At 34.5% G+C, this 23,380-nt stretch overlaps 1 protein-coding gene across 2 annotated transcripts in view; it reads left to right on the forward strand.

Annotated features, from left to right (window-relative positions):
* Positions 1 to 23,380, forward strand: part of GLRA3 (glycine receptor alpha 3) — a 170,885-nt gene that overhangs the window by 24,638 nt on the left and 122,867 nt on the right. For both annotated transcript variants that reach the window (XM_055300334.1, XM_055300335.1), the window contains exon 2: positions 11,682 to 11,809. In XM_055300334.1, coding sequence (XP_055156309.1) covers positions 11,682 to 11,809 — 128 coding nt within the window. The remainder of the gene's footprint in view (positions 1 to 11,681; positions 11,810 to 23,380) is intronic.

Consider the following 23,380-nt stretch of genomic DNA (forward strand, 5'->3'; position numbering starts at 1 on the left):
GTCTCCTATTTGCCAATCAATATTCCAAGTATCAGGAATATAGCAGCAAACAGCAAAATACCTTTTTTATGAAGTTATCATCTAGTAGAGAAAAGCATCAAAATAAAGTAAAATAAATAATATGTTAGATAATAAGTTTTATGGAGAAGAGTAAAGCAGAAAGAAAAGAGAAAATGTGACATGGAAGACATTTTTAGCTAAGTAAGTTAGACCTTTGGAGAAAGTGTCATTTGAGTGAAGGCTTAAAGGTGGTGAGGCAGCAATTAATGTGGCTATCCAGAAAAGACTGTTTTAGGCAGAAGGAATGGCTAGTATGAAAGCCCTAAAAGCCAGCATGCTTATTAAAATTTTTCAAAGAAACCATCCAGTAGAATATCATTGCAATTTTTTGTTTCTCAATATAGAGAACATATCATAGGAGATAATTTCTCTTAGATATTTCATAACATCCTTAATTCAACAGATCCAAAATTGAGCCCATTATTATAACTTTCAAATTTAGTTCCCCTTTTCACTCTGTCCTGTATCAATGAATGATATGACCATATATATAGTTGCTCAAGCCAAAAAGGTGACTCAATATATCACTTATCTATTAACTGCATAACACAGTATTCTAAAATTTAATGACTTAAAGCAACAACAAATACTTATTAGCCTCAAATTTTCAGTGGATCAAAAATTTGGGAACAGCTTAAGTTGGATCTTTCATTAGGTTACTGACAAGATGTGAGCCATGGCTACAGTCATATGAAGGCTTGACTGGGCTAGAGAATCTGATTTCAAAGTGGCTCAGTGAAATAACTAACAATTTGGTGAATTGTTTGTTGGAAGCCCTCAATTTCTCCCATGTAGCTACTTGAGTGGCTGGGAGAAGTGAGTGATCCAAAAGAGAGCTAGATGGCAAGAGCAATGTTTTCTGTATGACCTAACTACAGAATTCATGTGCCATCATGAAGTCACTTTGTATAGGGAATATTCAACAGGAGAAAAACTGGGCTCTACCCTTGGAAGGGAGGAGTGTCCAAAAAGCCTTGATTAAATATTTTTAAAATCATCACAGTTGGGATCCCTGGGTGGCACAGTGGTTTAGCGCCTGCCTTTGGCCCAGGGCGCGGTCCTGGAGACCCGGGATCGAATCCCACGTCGGGCTCCCGGTGCGTGGAGGCTGCCCCTCCCTCTGCCTGTGCCTCTGCCTCTCTCTCTCTCTCTGTGATGACTATCATAAAAAAAAAAAATAAAATAAAATAAAATAACTAAAAAATCATCACAGTTATGCTTGAGATGTTCTTTTTGTTCACATTTAGTACCAAACCATCATAATATTTGTGGGTTTTGTGTATATCTATTAGATTCTTCTACTCTTCTCCAACTCTGTTGCTATCTAAATTACTCAAACTAGGACAGCCCTAGTGGCGCAGCGGTTTAGCGCTGCCTGCAGCCCAGGGCATGATCCTGGAGACCCTGGATCGAGTCCCACGTCCAGCTCTCTGCATGGAGCCTGCTTCTCCCTCTGCCTGTGTCTCTGCCTCTCTCTGTGTGTGTGTGTGTGTCTCTATGAATAAAAAAATAAAATCTTAAAAAAAATAAATTACTCAAACTATCCTCAGCTTTCACCTTTACCACCAGAATCGTTTCCAAATGGGGCTTTAAGCAAAAGTCCATGTGTGATCTATAAGGGGGTTCATGATCTGATACCTACAACTCTCCAGCCTCATTTGTTATTAATATTGACACTCTTTGACCCTATTCCAGACACATTGATATTCTTTTAGTCTCTGGTACTTTTATTGACACCATGAATTCTGAGATATTTTCCCTTGTATCTATCCATTCAGTCTTTTCCTGTGTGAAATTCTGGACTACCATGTCAACTGCCCCCCCTCCTAGAAATTTTCACTGACTTTTACATAACTTGATAGACTTCTTTTGAATTATTTAAAGTTTGGATAGAATACCAAAACTTAAACCAAACTACTAAACAAGAAATGGCATAAACTCAAAATTACTTTATTCACTCAATAGTTTAATTCTGAAAGACTTAATGTTCTGAATGAGAATTTAATTATTTAAGAGCAAACTAGTGTGTCAGTTGAATCCCTTACAACTATACATTTGCAATGTGACTTTGAACCTCTTCAGCTAAAGTAGTTTCAACCATAAGTTGAATCCATGAACATGATGGGTCAATCATATCTTTTTCTTTTATGCTGCTCAATCTTTCCTGAAGATTCCCTGTATTTTTCTATCATGGAATACTATTATAACAAAATTCAGGGCCTTTTTATGTATTAGCTTGAGTGAATTTCTCTTATTTCACTTAAAAATATCCCTGACCAAAGGAGTCAGGGTATCAAATGCAAAGTCCAAAATTTGGCATAAAGACTTGGCCATTTTTTGAAACATATATATAGATTGTGTCATTCGTTTTACTAAACTTATCTGTGGGGATCCCTGGGTGGCGCAGCGGTTTGGCGCCTGCCTTTGGCCCAGGGCGCGATCCTGGAGACCCGGGATCGAATCCCACATCGGGCTTCCAGTGCATGGAGCCTGCTTCTCCCTCTGCCTGTGTCTCTGCCTCTCTCTCTCTCTGTGTGACTATCATAAATAAATAAAAATTAAAAAAATAAATAAACTTATCTATGAAAAATGTGTGCCACTTAAAGTCTCTGTTTCAATACTGGTAAAAGAATATCTGTCTTGCCCAATACAAAACAATTAGTTAATGACAAAACTGGAAAAAAAGCTTCCTGACTATCCATCTGGAACCTCAGCCATTGTACCATGATGACTTCCATTTAATTATCCTGTGTACTGAACACATAACAAAAACTATTAAGTCTATTCTAAGTAATTTCCAATGTTTCTGAAACACTTAATTAGTTTTCTTTAAAATAAATAAGTCATTAAGGAGCTACAAATCAGTGAGTTAATTAACTGTGTTATGGCCTTTTAGTTCTTTCAGTTGAAATAAGCTAATGCCAAAATTATAAAGAAATAAAATATTACTCATGAGGATAAGCAGTGTATAGAAGTTATAGCAGAAGGTTTCACAGAAGTTATAACAATTAGCATAAATTTTGAGCACAATATTCTACAAGTGTCTAGTAAAAATAAGTAAGTTCATGACAAAAATAAATTTTGTAGATAAAAAAGATTGTTTAAAGATTAGAGTTAAGACATTTCAAGTGATTGCATTATCTAATCCTCTGTTTGTATTTTTACTATTAAATGGAATCCTCCTTCTATGCACAAACAACATGTAATTATCACTAACAACTAGCAAGTATTGAACAGAGACACCATAGACTCTAAAAAGCACTAATTTATGTAAACACTGAATGTAGACATAAGTGCAATATCACCATGATATTCCAATTTACAACCTTCCAGTTCTACTATTAACTGATGATTTCATGATTTGATGATTTAAGTTTGTCTTGCAGATTTCTATATCTTGAGTTTTTTTCTATTTCTAAATACTTGTTCTAAGATTATCTTTGGTTATTTGTTAGCATTACTCCTAACTTGGATAGAAGGAAAGTTGGACCCTCTCTCGTGTTAAGCACATACTCTAGGCATGATTACTGCTAGACTTGGAGGGTCATAGTCTAATGTTTGACTTCTCCATCATTATATTTCGTTAATTTGTTTCAAAAATATTTGTTCAGTTATTACTTTGGATGATCTGGATTTCTTCTGGGTCTATTAAAACATTTGGAACAGTCATGATTTGCTTAAATAATAGATCCTAAAAAGTAGGAGATAGACATTGATTGATTAATTCTATTAAAATGACAATTGCAATTGTATTAAGTGCTACTAATCAAGAAGCACAAATGTGGGAAATATTTTAGCAAGGTTTTACAAAATCAGAGCGAATAGTTAGGATTTCTTGAGAAAATGATACTTAAGCTTAGATCATAAAGGTAATTAGAAGTTAGGTTGTACCAGAGGCATTGAAGAGAACATGGTGAGAAGTAGTTGTATTACAGATCTAAATTAGAAGGTAGAGCCAAGTTGATTGATATGATGTGAAATAAGAAGAGGAGGCAAGGTTACCAAAGATTTTTATCCCAAGAAATGGAAAGATGGAGTTGCCATTACCCACGTTTGAAAAAAAATGAAAAAAGAACAAGTGTGTATGGGAATGTAAGTTTGATTTATGTTTGCTCTTATTAGGGAGCTGGGTTGCCAGCAATCTGTGATTAATTTATTCTAGTTTCAGAAATTGAGATGATTCGAAGCTATGCCTACTCTCCTGCTAAGGCCTCTACATTTCTGGTTCATTCTTACTCAAAGAATGTCTTTGAGATCCTAAAGCCACTTATAAGAGCTCATCCTTTGAATGAGTCCTGGAATACAGTGTTTGTCCCCATAAATCCATAAAGCTTTCAGAACTTTTACACAGATTGTAAACTACTCAGGCACCACTCAAGTTTATTCTCACCCCTGAGAAATACAGCTCTTAGATACTTGGCTCCTTTCTGTGAATTTCTTTTATCTTAGGTCACAGCCATGTTATTTTCTACTGTATTTTTAGCTCTTCAATGTAGATTTGTTTTAAACTAGTTGTTTTCAGTGTAAAGTTCCATTTGTTTAAAATATTGCTTTATACATTTAATGTTTAAGTGGCTTGGCAATAAAACTTTTTATACCTTTGTTTCTTCGCCTGTAATAGATGGATTGCTATATCTAACCTGCAACATTGTTATGAGAATTAAATGATATCATGTATATATGCTTGAGAGATCAGGAAGCAGCTATAATACTTATCATATTTATTATAAATTAAAATAGCCTAGGCCCCACCAAGCTGCAGATATGAGTTCAGAAATAAGATAACTTTAAAATGATAATCGTATTTGACTGGCATATTGCTCACAGTAGCAAGAACCAAGATCCTAGTGCCTTGTTAATTTTTAGTTATTTTTCAGAGTCTCCAGAGGTATGCTACAATAGTCCTTTTATATTCCTTCACTATGGTCTCCTTTTAAAATAATTAGTACCATCAAACTATCAACTTAAAGCCTGCTTCACTGCATGTGTCTTCATGGCAAAAAATGATTCCTTTTATAAGGCAGAATGCTTTCATGTGAAATACTCAAAACTTCACATATTCCCAGATGTCCCAGTTTCTCTTTAATTCTCTTAATGAGACTGAAGCCATAAAGAAATGGTTAGAATGCACATCTTCTCCATTCTGCTTTGTTTTTTTGAACAGATAACAATTGCTTATATTTTTAAAACTCACAAAGTTCCTAATAGTAACTGAATTTTTTTTTTTCACAAAGAACTATAGCCCCATGAGAATGGTTGTGGAGCCATAAAAAAGAGGATAAGCTCTTTTTCTCCATCATACCCTGAGCCTGAGGAGTCTGGGCATTGATTTATTCCCCACAAGTCACCCCTTCTTCTGTGCAAATCAATTCACAAAAATAGATGCATGGAGATTTGTGAGCAAGACTTATCTCAAACTCTCTTTATGTTGTCCAGCTATGTTTTTCATATTTTCTCTGAATTTTAAGGTGCATCTAGCAGAGGTAAATAGATATTAAAAATTATCCTAAATTCATCTTAAAAGCATCCATATTTAATTTTTATTTCTGTCCTCCAAAAGTAGATGTTTTATTTTCTTATCTCATTGAGGAGGACAAAGGGAAGAGAAGAGGAGAGAAAGGGACATGTTTTTGATTAATTGTGATTTTTCAAATTACAATTTTTAATATATATAATCATACATATTTATGTGATTATATATATTTAATATGTAATCATATATATTTATACAATTATATATATTTAATATATATGATATATATAATCATATATATATATATATATATATATATATAGAGAGAGAGAGAGAGAGAGAGAGAGAGACAGAGTGAGCATAAGCAGGGCAGGGAGGGGTACAGGGAGAGGAGAGAGAGAATCCTAAATAAGCTCCATGCCCATTATAGAGCCAATCTTTTGACCAGGAGAGCATGACCTGAGCTGAAACCAAGAGTCAGAAGCATAACCAACTGAGCTGCCCGTATGCCCCAAATTTTGATATTTTATTTCAAATCTTAAGAAAGCAGGTTTCTGCAAGTATCTCAGAAACTGAAGTCTCTGAACTTTCAAGTAGCCTGTCTTTATACAAATAAGAATACATAAAATACTTAGCTGGAACAAATATTTATTGATGGGACTGTATATGAGTCCACACACAGTTGCCAAGAAGAGTTAATAGTAAATAGTTAAGAAGAGGTAAGAATAAATAGTAAATATAATAAATAGTAAAAATAATAAATACAGTACTTGGTGCAGTAGAGGAAAGAAGAGCCAAGTGTGGGAGGCAGACGAATGAACAGATTTGAGACGTTCATAAATAGAAGCCTTCTAACAATTTCAAAGCTGCTTCTTTCAAAAGTATTGATCATTAGTAATTTGCTAAGAACCTTAGTAACTTGCTATAACTATGGCAATTTTATTGATAGATATTTGGACAAAAATAATGAATTTCTTAATAAACAGTTTCTTATCCCAAATTCATTCTATATTAATCTTATATGTCTTCTCACTGCCTCCTCCTGTCTTGGATTTTAACAACTCAAAAAAAATTTTAAGATATGTTTGTACAGATGACAATGTTGACTAAAAATTAGAGAAAGAGAGACCTCTGGGTGGCTCAGTCAGTTAAGCGTCCAGTCAGTTAAGCGTCAGGTCATGATCTCCCATATCCATAGCCTCTATGCCTTTCAGAAAAAAGGGATAGATGATGGAGAGATGCTTTTCAGCCAATTACTCCATGTTGTTTTGTGAGCAATAATTCCTTCTGAGTCAAAATTGTGAATCTTTAGTGATAAAATCAATTGTCTCTAAGCCCTTGGATAGTTCTTATGTCATTGAAAGGAACATAACTAATAAAATTGGAAAATTTCTCTGCTCATAATTTTCTCATTTTTTACAAGCATCATTCTGCAAAGCTTGGTTGTGAATCCCTGTTACAAAGCATGACGATTTTGCTCTCAGTGGTAGGAAGAAGGGAGCCAATCATTTTCTTCACTATAACCTCTTTTCAGCTCCTGCTCACTAATACTTCTCAGGGATTCTCTGTAGACTTCAGATGGGCCAAAACAGAGTAATCTATTGAACTATGAATACTGTAAAACTTCAAATTTGTGTTCTATGTATGTTAGCTTTTTAGCACAGTGCTTTGCACCTAATAAATTATGAGAACTCAAAATTCATTGTTTCAATATTTAACAGATATTTAAGTGCTTTTGACATGAGAAAGGATATTTTTACATAATAAAAATGCACTATAACTTTAGATTCAAATAAATAAATAAATAAATAAATAAATAAATAAATAAAAATAAATAAAATAAAAAGTTCTCTCAGTTTTACAGACGTCTTTAAATCCTTTCCACCATAAAAGCAGTGAGAAACTACCAAAAAATGTGACAACCAATTTTTTCAGAACTCTGGCATTTCACCAGAGATTTGCAGCAATATATGAAGTAGTTTAATCAAGAAAAATAGCTGAATCTTGGTAAGAATAGTGGGATTTGTGGCTATAACTTATCCTATTCTTGTCCTCCTTACTTAGCTCCATGGTAGCATTGTAAACCAATGGCCTGCAATTACAGTAAAAACCAACAACCTGGAAGCTGGTAGAGTGGATAGGAAGGAGTTTGAATTCCATTAAAGCCTCATTGTTGAAGAACTGTCACTATTTGACCTGCCTGGAGGTTCTCTGGAAGACTCCATTAGCAAGACTCCTTTAGACCTAACTTGGAGCTCACTCAGCATAAGTCTTTTTCCTGGGAATGTTTGTCAAAAGCATTTAGAGACAATGTTCTAATTTCACAGGTGCCTGAGTCAGTGAGTAACAGTGGGAGCAAACAATAGGCTAACCAAAAAGCTTAAAAGGAAAAGCAATGGAATTGATATGCCCATAGGGGTTTGGAAAAGCCCACACATTTCCAGGTATCTGGAAGACTACATATATGTATGGGGTTGTGAGCATGCCCAGCATTATGGGCCTAACTGAATCCTTTCAAAATTCATATGTTGAAATCCTAACTCCTGATGCCTAAGAATGTGCCTTTATTTGGAGATAATTAAGATAAACCTAGGTTCTATGGGTTGGTCCTAATCAAGGACTGGTGTCCTTCTAAGAAGAGGAGATTAGGACACAGACACACAGAAAGGAAGAAATAGAAGAGGACCATCTGCAAGCCATGGAGGGAACCTGTCAGAGGAAATTAGCCCTGCCAACAATGTGGTCTTGGTCCTCTAGCCCCCAGAATTGTGAGAAAATTAATTTCTGTCGTTTAAGCCACTCAGTCTGTGGTACTTTGTTAAGACTGCCCTAGCAAACTAATATACATAGAGTTAGTTGTGTGCATACTCAGGAAAGACCTGAGAAGACCTTAAGTTCTGAACACTGGCTGGCCTTGAACCCCTGTGCAAATGGCAAATCAAGGTGAAGGCAGAGTTGTCAACTGCTGACTCAGTGTTGAAGGTGTGACCCCATAAACACAGAGCCTCCAGAAATTACTAGGGGATTTATTGGTTTTAGGAATTTAAGAAAATCCCTGTCCAATTTTTAGGTGATTTCTAAGCCACCCACACAGATATTTCTATAGTCATACACAATGAAGAATGTAGACTTTACAGAATTAGTTCAGAAAAGCCAATTAAAGAAAAAAAGCAAAAACAAAAAACAGACAGTGGCAACAAACCCCAGGAAGGAGGGAGAATATGATTTAGAGAGTAACCATACTATATTATTTAAAATGTCCCATTTTCAGTAAAAATATTATGAGATATTTAAAGAAAAAAAGGTGTGGTTCATACACAGGGGGAAAAAGGGCAATCAACAGAATCTTCCCTGAGAAAGCAAAGACAGTGGAATTACTAAACAAGACTTTAGTTTGTTTTAAATATTTATTTATTTATGTTAGAGAGGATGGGGAATAGCAGAGGGAGAGAGAGAAGCAGACTCCTCATTGGGTTTGGAGCCTGATACAGGGCTCAGTCCCACAACCCTGAGATCATGACCTGAGCCAAAATCAAGAGTCAATTGCTTAACCCACTGAGCCACGCAGGTGCCCCAGACTTTAAACCAGTTATTTTAAATACATTTTTAAAAAACTAGAGCCCTCTGTCCAAAGAACTAAAATTAAAGTATGACAATAATTATCTCTGCAATGCAAAATACCAACAAAGAGATAGAAAATACAAAGAAGAACAAAAGAGCAATTCTCGAGTTGAAAACTGGAATAACAACAGCAACAAAAAAGTGGAATAGGGATCCCTGGGTGGCGCAGCGGTTTAGCGCCCGCCTTTGGCCCAGGGTGCGATCCTGGAGACCTGGGATTGAATCCCATGTTGGGCTCCCGGTGCATGGAGCCTGCTTCTCCCTCTGCCTATGTCTCTGCCTCTTCTCTCTCTCTCTCTCTCTCTCTGTGTGTGTGTGTGTGTGACTATCATATATAAATAAAAATTAAAAAAAAAAGTGGAATAACTAAATGAAAAACTCACTGGAAGGCTAGTGCTTACTTCCTATGACTGCTATAACAATTACAACGAACAACAGTGATTTATTCTTCCACAGTTCCGGAGGCCAGAAGTCTAAAGTCAGTTCACTGGGACCAAAACAAGGTGTGAATAGGAACCGAGTGCCCTCCAGAGGCTCTAGAAGAGAGTATGTGTTCCTTCCTTTTCCTGGCTCTGTTGACTGCTGGTATTTCTTGGCTATGCACATCACTCTGATACTCTTTGCCTCTCTGGTCACAGTGCCTGCCCCTCCTGTGTGTAGTCAAATATTCCTCTGCCTCTTTTATAAAAATACAGGTCATTGCACACAGGGCTAATCTGGATAATCTAGAATTATCTTCCCCATGCAGTGCAAAATGTGAGGGATTGTCAGTTTAGCATACATAGTATTCTATTGATTTTTAAAAGGTGAAGCAAAGGGTATAATTCGTTCAGGTCAAAGTAAATTGGTTTATTTGTTGTTAGGAGAATGTAGAAGTTTATTTTCTGATAACCGAAAGGAAGGATTTTGTAAAAGAAATGTGGGGAATGGTTTAGAAGCAGAAATCTGTAGTTATGAGAGTTCTTGGGCTATGGGAAATGAGGAAATACTACTTAAGAGGACAGGTGAAAGTTACCTAAAACCAGATGGTAGAGGAAGTTCTAGAGTTATTGAGAATGTAGTGGTCTTTTTATGATATCATCAGCATCATCGTCATCATCATTATTATTACATTGGAATAAACTTTTCAGAGATCTGGGTGACAGGGAGTTCAACTGACCAGTAATAATCAGAGGTAAAAGGTTACAAAATAATGTGGAGCCAAAACAATAGGGCGAAGAGAAACTTCTTGTCAGGCAAAAAACATGAGAGTCGGAAAGAGAGCTGCTGGGCTGATAAGTGGCTTAGAATGTCCAGAACTAGATAGAAGCTTTGGAGCTGCACAATAGTTAATGGATGCTGTTAGCTGTGATCCTCCACTTTCAGAAACATCAATCTCACATTATGATTGATATTGGATTTTAAAATTGTGCCTCTGTGTGTGGTAGACAATTCAACAGTGATGGCTGTAAGACCCATTTTCACTACTTATTAAAAATTCTGGCAGGAGGAATTTGATACTGCTGAGTTCAAGCTGTGACCACAGAGGCTCAGGGCCTGGCAATGCTCTGAGTTGAGTGACAGAGCTGGGAGGATCTGATGACTGACAATCTCCAGGAAGTAACATCAGCTAGAATATATCAGTTTCAAACACATGTGTGCCCAGGAAGTCTGTTGCACTTCCCTGAGCAAAGCTCTATGGATAAAAAGAATTATTTGATCTTAACAAGCAGACCCTGGCCTTCTGTGGACCAGCCTAAGTAAATGAGGAGCTGGATGGGGTGCAGCGACACTTTTGTGCTTCTAGGATGAGCAGCTGCATAAAGCAGAAAATGTCTGAATGAAAAAAAAGTACAGTAACTCTTTACTTTCCTGGACACACATTCTTATTGTAAAATAACCAGGTGCACTGATCACATTGATGGTGATTTCTCAATCTTAATGCACAAATTTTAAATCCGAATAAAAGATGCTGTAGATGAATGATACAAAGTGAAAGCAGAATGAATTTAACTGGGTATGTTACTAATATAGGAAGCCTCTAATTGAAGAAAAGAACATTACTGCTTAATCTGTAGGACAGAAGTTTTATTACCATTGAGAAGACTTCGCAAAACTTGAAAGGTGATGCTTTTCCCTCAATAAGAGCAGTAAGAATTATATCTCACAGCTTAATTTTCTTTTTTTTCTTATGCCTGAATCTCTAAGACACTTTTAACTAAAAATTACTATTAGAAGTCAAACTTGGGTAAATACAAATTTTGAAAGCCTACTAATTTGGAAATGCCTTTATGCCCAGACTTACCACAAAATAATGTCACCTCTGATCTTTGGGCTGAATACATGTGAAACCTAATAAATACTGACTGTAGATCTATAAAGACCTATCTGTCATTATGATAACATTCACTGTATATAGTAGAGAAAGTTTTCCTTTTTGTTTTAAAAGGTATTTTTGCTTACCATTTTTATTTGCTATTTATGGTGACAATTATTAGGAAGACTTTGTTATCGTTTTTTGGTAAAATCTGAATGTTCTCATTTATAGCTTGGTTGCAACAAAGGAAACAGACAGTGCAAGATCTCGAAGTGCTCCAATGTCACCTTCTGACTTTCTGGATAAATTAATGGGGAGAACATCAGGATATGATGCAAGAATTAGACCCAACTTTAAAGGTAATTGTTCTGTTTACTATTCTATGTGAAATGTGTTTTGAATATGCTTTAACAAGATAAATCTTCAGATTAATTCCACCAAAAATTCTCATGCTAATTTCCAGTAATCTTCCAAGTATCATAGATATGTCTTGAGAGAAAAAAATCTATTCTCATGTTAATAGCTCTCTGAATTTATCTTCTTTGGACCAATAGTGTTTCTTTGTCTTTCTTTGTTATAATACTTGTTGTCATGATGATTCATTTTAGGAAATTATTTTTTTTGGAGATATTCCTACAATATACTCCTAGTCACTGGAAAGGAAGCTTTTTTAAATCTGGTATTAACCATATTTTAAATTCCCCACAGCAAGACTCTATATTGTGGGGAATCAAACAGTTGTTGAATTTTTGTACTGGGAAGGGTCTGGATAACTAAAAACGACTGATAACATTTAAAAAATTATTCCATCTACCAAATGTTTTACCTAAATTTATAGGAAAGAGTGTAATTGCCAATTCATATATACTCTTTTTTAATCTTCTGTTTAATATAGTGATAAGCAACATTTTTATACAGGTCATATGTAGATTATTCAGAACCATGATATGTCCTAGGGTAAAAGATTAGAAAGCTACTTCTATGCTCATACTGCTTTAATATCTCTGGGATATTATTCTATTTCAAAAAAGAAAATAATCTGAATTATAAGAATACCTACCGTTTCCATGAGATTCAGTTAAGCTATTTTCATTCTTAAAAGAGAAAGGAAATACAATGTAGTCTATAATTATTTTCCCTGAATTTGTTTTTATGGGAGAAAAAAGAAAAAGAATTGCTTAGCAGTTGTTTAAGGATTGTTTAGAAAGACTAATAAAAGCCAAGAATGGGTAGCAGGAGAAAAAAAATAGGAGTAAAATTTGTTGATAATTCTTAAGTAAAAATTATGAATTGCTTCAATTTCAAAATGATTTTGACCCATAGATTGCATGCTTTGATTTGTCTTTAAGCATTTTGACTGTAATATTTTTATTTTATTTTTATATTTTTTGAACATGTATATATATATATTTTTTTAGGATTTTGTTTATTTATTTTAGAAAGATAGAGAGAGCATGAGCAGTGGGAGTGGCAGAGGGGGAGGGAGAAGGAGCGGGAGAATCCGAAGCAGGCTCCATACTCAGTGCCAGGCTGTAGGGGGGTACTCCATCTCATGACCTTGAGATCATGACCTGAGCTGAAGGCAAGAGTCTGATGCTTAATCAACTGAGCCACCCAGGTGCCCCAACCATAAATATTTTTAACTGCATGAGAGAAACACACTAAATGTAAGCTGTGAGAAAATAGTACAGCTTAAGAGATATCATACACAAATGAAATGAGTTTTTGGCATTATGAGGATCTTCTACAAAATGAGGAAAAGCAGTATCCCTGACATTAGGTAGAAAACTAACTTTGAATGGATCTTGAAAAATATTCAGTTGTCATATCAGTAAACAGCAAGAAACATAATCAGTAATTATTGGATTCATTATGGTGATTCTATTCAGTGATTCAGAAGTATTGTTTTCACTGAAAACTAATGGGGAAAATGTACTCAGTTTTTAAATGTATGTGAACGTTTTTAAAAATCACATAAACAGACTCAATGGATATCTTAATAAAAATGCAGGTGAGTTACCACAAAATAGCACCTGTGCCTTTGCTACTCTCTTGGAAAATTTACTTTTATTTTATCATTTCAATTATTTAACAAAGGAAATTTTAAATCATCTTAAATGTGATTAATATTTCTATTTATGTGTGAGGCTGGGAAAGGACTGAAAAGATTTGGTCTTTCTTAATATAAGTGCTGATTTTTTAAAATAAAAGTATACTTCTAAAAACTAGCTGATAACCAAACCCAGTTTAGAAGTTAGTATATTTTTTTAATTGTGTATAGGAGAATCAATTTTTACTTCCCAGTGCCTTTAAAGGAATAGAAAAGAAAGGGGAGGGGGGATTTCTCTCCTTTAAGATTTTTCAAGATATCTTTTACTCTGAGTATCAGAAAAGCAAGTGTATGCTCATTTGATTACCATAAATCATGTCAGTCTTTAAAAAGGATACCTTAATGGATTAATTCTTAGCTAACACTCTTGTTTTTTCACCTCTTGCTAGAGTCAAATGTTGTTGTCTCTGGGGTAGTTCACAGCCTCCTCCCCAAATTAGGCACATTCAACAGTGTCATTTCATTGAATAAAATAAATGATAATCTGACCATCATTTAATTGCCTAATATTGGAAATAAATAAAATATATTTAAATATTTTTTGAGGTTTTATATACTAACAAACTAAATCCAAGATCTGTCAGAAGATGGTTAGACAGAAAGGAAGGTCAGCCCTTCTATTGTCAGGTACCTAGGCACCCACTACCCCTCTTTAAGAAAGAAGCTCATAAAAAGTGTGGAGAAACTGTTCTAGTAGCATTCCACTCAGTTCTTCTGTGTAGTAGCTCACAAGACTAAAAATACATGTCTCCCTCACCTGCCATATTGATTGTTTTTCCCATTGTTTATCTTTTTTAAAGGAATTTACCTAGCTAATCAAATAAACTAATTTAAGCTGGGTATTATATATATACTCCACCTCTCAATTTGTCAAAGACAAGAAATTAATACTCTAAAGCTTTAGAGACATGAATATCAGTAGCAGATATTCCACTAGTCCGTTCTTTTTATTTTCTTAATAAGCAAAATTAAGTAATTTTATTTAAAAAAAAACAATAGGGGTGGGAATTCGCCAAAACAGATGTAACAATATATTACAATAACTTAATTGATTTAGTCCTCTCATCTTCATAGATTAAAATGTTAATAAAAATAACATTTTTGTTAATAGAAATTATTTCTATTTCTATTCTATTTCTATTATTTCTATAAGTATAAGATGATTTACGTGGATAATTGCTCAGGCAATGGGCAAGTGTATTCAGAATATAAAAGCATCGGAAAAAACATCTCGGGGGTTTATTCTCTCAGGGATTTACAAATTTTGTGAGAGAAAAAAAAATCTCAGTATTGATCTTCTCAGACAATTTACAGAGAATAAGTGAGAATGTTCAATTTCATTAGCTTCAATCTCAGTGAAATACAAAGTATATTACTAATGTGATAGTATTTTCACCTTTCAAAATATCAACATTTAAAATTATGTTAACTATTCCAGCTCAAATGAATTATTATGAAATTTATTTCTGGAATACTGATTTCAAATTTATGATTGTTTTTACAAGTACATATACATCAAGGTATCTTGCAGACTATAGTGGAGAACAACTATGAAACAATATAAATTGACTTTATTAAAATGTTACTTTGACTTTGTTCTTTTATATACTGCTAACAAAAAAATCTAGATGTAGACATTTTTCTTTAAGGTAAATTTGATACTATTTATATATATTTTTAAAGATTCTATTTATTTATTCATGAGAGACACAGAGAGAGGCAGAGATACAGGCAGAGAGAGAAGCAGGCTCCACGCAGGGAGCCCAACTTGTGACTCAATTCTGGGACTCCAGGATAACCCCCTGGGCTGAAGGCAGACGCTAAAACACTGAGCCACTTTGAGATCCCCCAATTTGTATTTTTTTGTCACATTTTTCTAAAACAACCTATACCTTTAAAAAAATCTGACCTGTTTAAGATTAAATATTTTAAATAAATTATTAAAATATAACACACAAAAGTAGGAATAAATAGTTATCTTAAAACTCCTTAAATTGGCACCAAGCATAGATAGGACAACCTCTTCCATCAAAAATTATCTTAGTAATTAAATTAAATATAACTATTAGCTACTTATAAAAATAAATATTGATAGAAATTAAAACATTTAAATGCCTAACTCACTAAACATTATCTTTCTTGTTCAGTATTATTCAATTGTTCTCTTCCTCTTCAGAATGCTTGTAACTTATATTAAATTTTGATAAGATTCAGGTTTCTCAAAAAAAAAATCTCTTTGCCTTTAGGATAATTTGAGTACAAAAACAATTCCAAATCTAGGTCATATCTTAGTTCTGCTTAATATAATGATTTCTTGAACTATTATAAAGAATACACTTAATAATAACAATAAGGTCTAGAAATAAGCTGAGTAGGGGTAGCTGGGTGGCTTATTTGGTTAAGCATCCAACTCTCAATTTCAGCCCAGGTCATAAATAATCTCAAGGTCATGATGTCAGGGTGGTAAAAGGGAGCCCTGCTTTGCGCTCCTCACTGAGCATGGAGCCTGCTTAAGATTCTCTCTCCCTCTCCTTCTGCCCACCTCCCTATAATAAATAAACAAATAAACAAACAAATAAATAAATAATCTGAGAGCCTGCTAAAAAGAATTAGCAAGTAAAGCTCCAAATGTCACAAAACTTGTTACTCCTTCGACAAATATTTAGAGTTTTGCACAAATCATTATTTCAAAAATTTGGTCTTAGAGAGCAGGAATGACATGTGTAGAAATAGTTATTTCCGTTTTGAAAGATGAAAATAATAGTCAGGCAACACTATTTCTTCCCTGGAATTTGAAATCCTTTCTTTTTAGAACTCTTCCTTTCTAGGGGAAAGCAGAAATGGAAGAGGCACTTCCATTTGGGAGAGAGAGCACACCTCACTATAGCCTGGACCACACAGCCTATAGAGCCAGTGGTCAACACACGATCCTATCATGTTACCGACTTGGAGGGCCAAATGATTTAAGGGAGGACCCCCAGAAGTTTCTTAAATTCATATTTTTATCTGACTCTTCTTTTAGTTTTCAAGTTTTCTTTCTTTTTTCTTCAAGTTTTATTCCTCTCTTTCCACACACACACATATAGAATAAAACACCCTTTTTTTCCCTTCATTTTCAGAACAGGAGTAAGTTGATAGATACACTTTTTGAGCTCTGGTTTTTCTATCTTTTTTTAATTTTCCTTTTTTAAATTTCTAGACTTTTTAAACAGCAGTTTTAAGTTTACAGAAAAATCAATTGGGAAGTACAGAGAATTTCCACATCTCTCTCACCCACCACAGTTTTCCCTATTGTTTAGGTCTTGCATTAGTATGGTACATTAGTTAGAACTGATGAATTAACATTAACTATTATTTATTCATCAACAGTTACTAATGATGTGTTATTATTATTAACTAAAGTCCATTGTTTACATTAGAGTTCACGCTTTGTGTTATACATTTTATGTTATACATTTTATGTGTGTTTTTTAAAAAGATTTTATTTATTTATTCATGATGGACATAGAGAGAGGAGAGACATAGGCAGAGGGAGAAGCAGACTCTCTGCAAAGAGCTCAATGTGGGACTAGATCCCAGGACACTCGGATCAGGCCCCAAGCCAAAGGCAGATGCTCAACCACTGAACCACCCAGGCATCCCTTTATGTGGATTTTTACAAATGAATAACCCACATATAACCATCATTATTGTATCTTACAGAAGTTTCAATGCCCTAAAAATCCCCTGTGCTTCAGCTATGAATGTCACTCTCTGTCTCCACCCAAATCTCTGGCAACTGCTGATCTTTTTACTGTATGTAGAGTTTTGTCTTTTTCAGAATGTCATATAGGTAGAATCCTATAGTGTGAAGACTTTTCAGAATGACAGTATAGTATACTTTTAAGGATCCTCCATGTCTCCTTGTGGTTTGATAGCTCATTTCTTTTTATCACTGAATAGTATTATACAATAATCTCTTGTTTATACATTTGACATGAAAGTAACATTATGCAATTATCAAGCTACAGAATTCTAACTGCAAAGTCTATAGATATTGTGCCATTGCCTACTGACATTTACTATTATAAAAAAAACTAAAAATCCTATTTTGATTTTTGCTTCCTTATATGTAGACTATTTTTTCTAACTATACACATTTTTCTTATTTTTTTTAAAGTATGGCTCTGTGTTATTCTCTAAAACAGCTCTCTTTATTTTAAAAAAAATCTGATCTTTTTTCATCTGTGTCTAACATACTCCCACTCATACCCTTTACCCTTTTGTCTTTTTCCTCTATATTTAGGGAGGATTGTTCAGATTTGTTCTGTAAATGACTCTGATATTATACCTGGCGTCATTCGGAGTGTGTCAGAAGATGTTAACTCTGCGATTATGTCTTGGTATCTTCACAGTCCTCTTTATCCTAAACTATTTTCCTTGAATGTGACATCTCAGACGTTGTGTTACAGGTTGCTAGGCAGGTGCTATTTTGTATGTTTAGCTGTTTTGTTTACAACAGTAGTAAGAAACACGTGCCTGAACTGGGAAAAAATTCAATTGTCTAAATATATTAGTGATGAAAAGCGGCACTTCCTTGCCTCAACAGCTCTTATGTACACTTGTACTTCTTTAAAGCAAACGCTCCAAAAAAATTGCCTTTTACAAAAATGGCATGATAAGATTCTATTGCACTAACTCAACTTCTTATTTAATGTCTTAATTCATGCATTTCACCTCTTCTGTTATTCTTTTCTGCCCGATGATCCCTCTTCTCTTCCTGCAGAAATAGTTATGTTTATTCATCTTGTTCCCTCTCTTTAGGCTGCTACTTTTCTTACATGTGATAGAAATACTCTGTAGTTCAGGAAAGATTGAGTTGATTTGGGTGCCGATAACAGGTTTTGTCTGGTGGTGGCAGTGTGTGTGTGTGTGTGTGTGTGTGTGTGTGTGTGTGTGTAAGGAGATGATTTGCTACTATTTTTCTCACTAGAAAAGGAAATCTGACAGAGACATTCCTGCCCTGAACAGAACTGTGCTTTAGATGAGTGTTGAGTGTCAACTAGGCTATGGTCTGGCGTCCTTCAGTCCTTCAGATGTGAAAATACAGACAGCTTTAGTTTCAATGTAGTATCAGAACTCTGTTTTCTCCAACCATCTTTTTTTTTTTAACTTTTTGCAAAGAGAAGTTGAATAAATTCTAAGAATCTAATGCACAGCATTCTGATTATAGTTAATACTATATGGATTATAATACCGGATGATTAACAATTGCTAAGTTGTTTGGATGCCTGGGTGGCTCAGCAGTTGAGTGTCTGCCTTCAGTTCAGGGTGTGATCCTGGAGTCCCAGGATGGAGTCCCACATAGGGCTTCCTGCATGGAGCTGGCTTCTCCCTCTGTCTAAGTCTCTGCCTCTCTCTCTCTGTGTGACTCTCATGAATAAATAAATAAAATCTTTTTAAAAATTGCTAAGTTGCTATTTAAAAGTCTCTAAATGGGTATATCATTGATGTTTTCACTGTAGAAAAGAAATAGTAATTATGTGGCATGGTGGAGATGTGTAAATGTAAGGTGGTGATCATATTTCAATATGCAACTGTATCAGATCAATACAGTGTGCACCATAAACTTAAACAATGTTGTATGTCAATGATATCTCAGTATAGCTGGGAAAATAAAGTATTTTAAAAGTCCGCATTGATTCAGAGAACCATATTATTCCCAATCATCTTAATGAACTATGTTTGCAAAAAGTTAAAAAAAAAAAAAGTTATTTCCATGCCTTCAAAAATGTCTTCAGGCTAAACCCCAAGCCATTCCTGCTCTGTAGGAATATGGATGGGATGCAAGGAACTTCTAAGACAGGTACCTTTGGTTTCTCCCCGCAGACCCCTTTTAACTTCCCACCTCCTTTCTTGAAGAGGAGGAACCTAAGCTCTGTGCCTCCCTGGGTCAGTCCTACCACATTAGCTCCCTTCTTCATGCTGTCCTAACGCACATTTATTTTAGGTTCTGCTCTGTTTCATTGATCAACTGTTTTGTTTTTTTTTTCCTGCCTTCTATATTTTGTGTCACCAAACTAATTATGACTTTCCTCCCATTTTCTTTTGTATGATGTGTTTAGTCTCATTTTTATTTGCTAACATAATTTTATGTCCTCAGAGAGAAAGAAAACTATGTTTAACTTTCCATCTTGAAATAGAAGCATCTAGGAGTCATTTGAAACTAGAAGCAGGATAGTGGATGAAAAACAATCAGATAGCAAATAAATGTACATCCATAGACAATAAAATTCTATTTTACTAGGCCATTTTACCAACTTTTTCTGGATTCTACTTCTTTCTTTTGACCTTATTGTTTGATAACCCTTACATCTAATTTGGATTCAGGCACAAAGTGTTCTCTCAGGAATCACCCAATTACATATCCTTCCCAAACATTTATTGCTTTTTGCCATTTTTAAAAAATCCAATCTCCAATGGTTATTTTCTTTATCTAGAAATACCATTTTTTGCCTTCACAATGTCTTTATGGTTTCTGTTTTTTCATTTTTAATATTTCTCTATATTAATCCCTTTCTCCCACATCACAAATCCAGGTTTCAAATAGTTTATTCTGCTAAAACACATTCTATCCCGCAGGATGGCATGTATACCTATTACTTAATTCCTACCTGGCTTCTTTTTCAGGGAAAAGTATTAGCATATTCTTTATCCATTTTAAGTATTTATATTTATCCAAACATTATTCTTGATTAAAGTTCACATTTATTTTTTGAAAAATATAGGCTTCCTCCTGCAGGTTTACATAATGCAAGGTCATTTTAATGGAAGAATCTCTTTAATGATAAGTCTTTCTAAAACTATAAATGTTCACATGAAATGCTCACAAATTTAGATTGGTATGCCCTAGATCTTATATTTTCCTTGATTTTTAGTGTTTAATGTATTTTATGTGGTAATTTCCCTTTTTCATTTAAAATGTTCTCAAATTAACAAGATTTGCAAGTACAGCACAAATTTTTTTTTCCTGAACCACTTGAAAGTTGTTGACTTGATGCCCCAATATATGAGTGTATCATACAAGTAAGAACATTCTCTTAGTCACATCCTAACCATTGAAATAAGATATAAAAGTGAATATATTGTTACCAATTTGTGTGCTCCCATTCAAATTTTATCAATTACCTGAATAATGACTTCATAGCAAAAGGATCCAGTTCAGAATCATGTCTTTTATTTTACTATTTCCCCTTGATTTCTTCAGTCTGAACCAAAACTTCATGCTTTCTATGATCATGACATTTAAAAACTATATTATTATTTCTTTATTTAGCAGAATATACCTCAGTTTGCATTAGTAATTTTCTTCATGATTCATTTTAAGTAATGCATCTTAATAGGAGTATCACAGAAGTGGTGCTTTGTTCTGATTATATTTTATCAGATAATGGACCATGTTAAATTTTGCTATCACTGTTAATGTTCACTTTGATTAACTGATTAAGTTCATATATTCTAGGATTTATCTATACACATACACATATTTGCATAAATACACACATGTTTATATTCATATGTATATTAATTTACATCTCTATCTTTACTTCTCTTTGAAAACTATGATTCATACTAATATCTCTGATACCATAGGTTTATTCTAGTTTCTGAGTTTTCGTATTTTAACTTCCTCATCTGACAGTAAGAAACCTGGCTCCCTATATCATTAAAATAATGATTTATTTGATCAATATGTAATAATTCTCCCTGTCTGCAGTCACTGGCCACTCTCTCTCCTGCACAAATGCCCTAGAGTCCCTCCTATTCAGACTCTGATCGATCATGCCCAGATGCCCCCATGTGGACACTCTCCTCACCCTTCTCTGGTTCTAATACTCCACACCAGCTGTCTCCCTATAGGAACATCCTCTAGCTGTAATATCTTGTGTGTGCTGTGTATATACCCCTTCTCCCCAGATGTCCTTCTCATCCTGTCTGGTCTACCACGCTCCCCATAGCCATCCCAGCACGGATGCCCATCTTGTGTTGCCTGATTGAATGGCTTGAAGACTGCATTTGCAGGAAGGAAATGGAAGGAAAGGAAACAGAAAGAAGAAACTGGATCCTATTTTTATGCCATAAATTTCAAACTTTTTTCGAGTATCTAACAAATAATTTAAATCTGGATCTAAAGTCATCAAGTTTATTTTTGTCAATCAAAAAATAAAATAAAGGACACTTGGATGGCTCAGTCAAACATCTGACTCTTGATTTCAGCTCAGTTACCTCAGTGTTCTGAGATCGAGCCCCACATAGGGCTTCATGCTCAGCGGGGAGTCTGCTTGAGAATTCTCCCTCTTCTTCTCTCTTTGCCCCTCCCCCCTCTCACAAATAAATAAATAAAATCTTTAATATAAGCAAATAAATAAATAATGTCTCTCCTTGTGACATGACTACATACATACATGTGACATGTACACACATAAGTTCATGTGTATAGATGTAAATACAACCTTTTTTTGAGATTGAGTCTTTCAGTTGAATTCTATGTCTTTGAAAAGGGTGAGGTTTTAATACAACATTATGTTAAAATTTTCTTGGAATTATTTTTATGAAATCTTGGGCTATTTTTTTGTTGGTTTCTCTGTTTGTTTGCTTGAGATTTGCCTTGTGAATAGTTTTTCCCTAGTATGAGTAGCAATAATCTAATTGCCAAGGCTTTGCGATGTACTTTGCCATTTTACCTTTATCTATATCTGAATTTGAAAGGCATGTTCTACTTCTTCAAGGGACATCTAAAAGAAAACATACCGTTGAAAACATCTGCAAGTACTGTCATTTACTTTTCGGGCCAATGATGGCTAATGTAATGAACAATTTAAAGGCACAATTTGCCATATGGATGCTAAAGCAATTCTTTGCTCTGCTGCTAAACATAGCAGTGTATTAGATGGATGTAACAGCTTTTGCACTGGCACTGAGAAGTAGCAGATTGGCCAAAGACTGCTAAACAGGTGCTCTCTGTAATGGCAATAGAATATCTCCAGTCTTCTCTGAGCTTCATTCTCTGTAAAATTTTTGAGTATACATATCAATAGCTAAGGTAGAAAGATTACTCTGAGATTTCTGCTCTGATTTGCCATAGACCAGAAGCTTAAATTATAAATACAGGGCTTGATAAACATTATGGTACTGTATCCACTTCCTTCTTTGTAATCCATCTCTCACTGTCACTGCGTTGGTCAAGGCCATCCTATCTCCCACCTAGACTATAACAATAAATTCATGTGTTCTCTGTCTCTAAACTTTCGCCATCTATTTAACAACTCGCTGTGTTGTGTTGATTCACTATACAACCATGATTAGAAATCTGTAATGGCTCCCTCATCATCACAAAGTAAATTCCAAGTACTTTGTATCACATCAAAGACATTCCATGATATAGCCCAAGACTACCTTTAAAAACATGACTTTCACTTTCAAGTTGCTTTACACTTTTAGAATGTTTTAAAAAAATTTTAAATAAAATTATATATACATATATATGTATTTATGTACATATATATACACACACATATATATACATAAACACATATTTCAAGGGCATGTCTACTCTATTTTTGAAATTTGGAATTAAGGTTTATTGCCTGAATTCATTCACCTTTCTTTCTGCTGAAGAAGAGAATATACACATGAGTAGTCAAACGGGAACTGTATGGCACTTTTGTATATTCTAATAATCAGGCAAAGAACACATGTGACAGCCAATGGAATGAACCAAAGGCTTATACTCAGTGACTTACTGTACTGCTACAGGAAATTTAGACTCTGATACCAGGCT

This window comes from Nyctereutes procyonoides, unplaced genomic scaffold (genome assembly GCF_905146905.1).
Source record: "Nyctereutes procyonoides isolate TBG_1078 unplaced genomic scaffold, NYPRO_anot_genome, whole genome shotgun sequence".
NCBI lineage: Eukaryota > Metazoa > Chordata > Mammalia > Carnivora > Canidae > Nyctereutes > Nyctereutes procyonoides.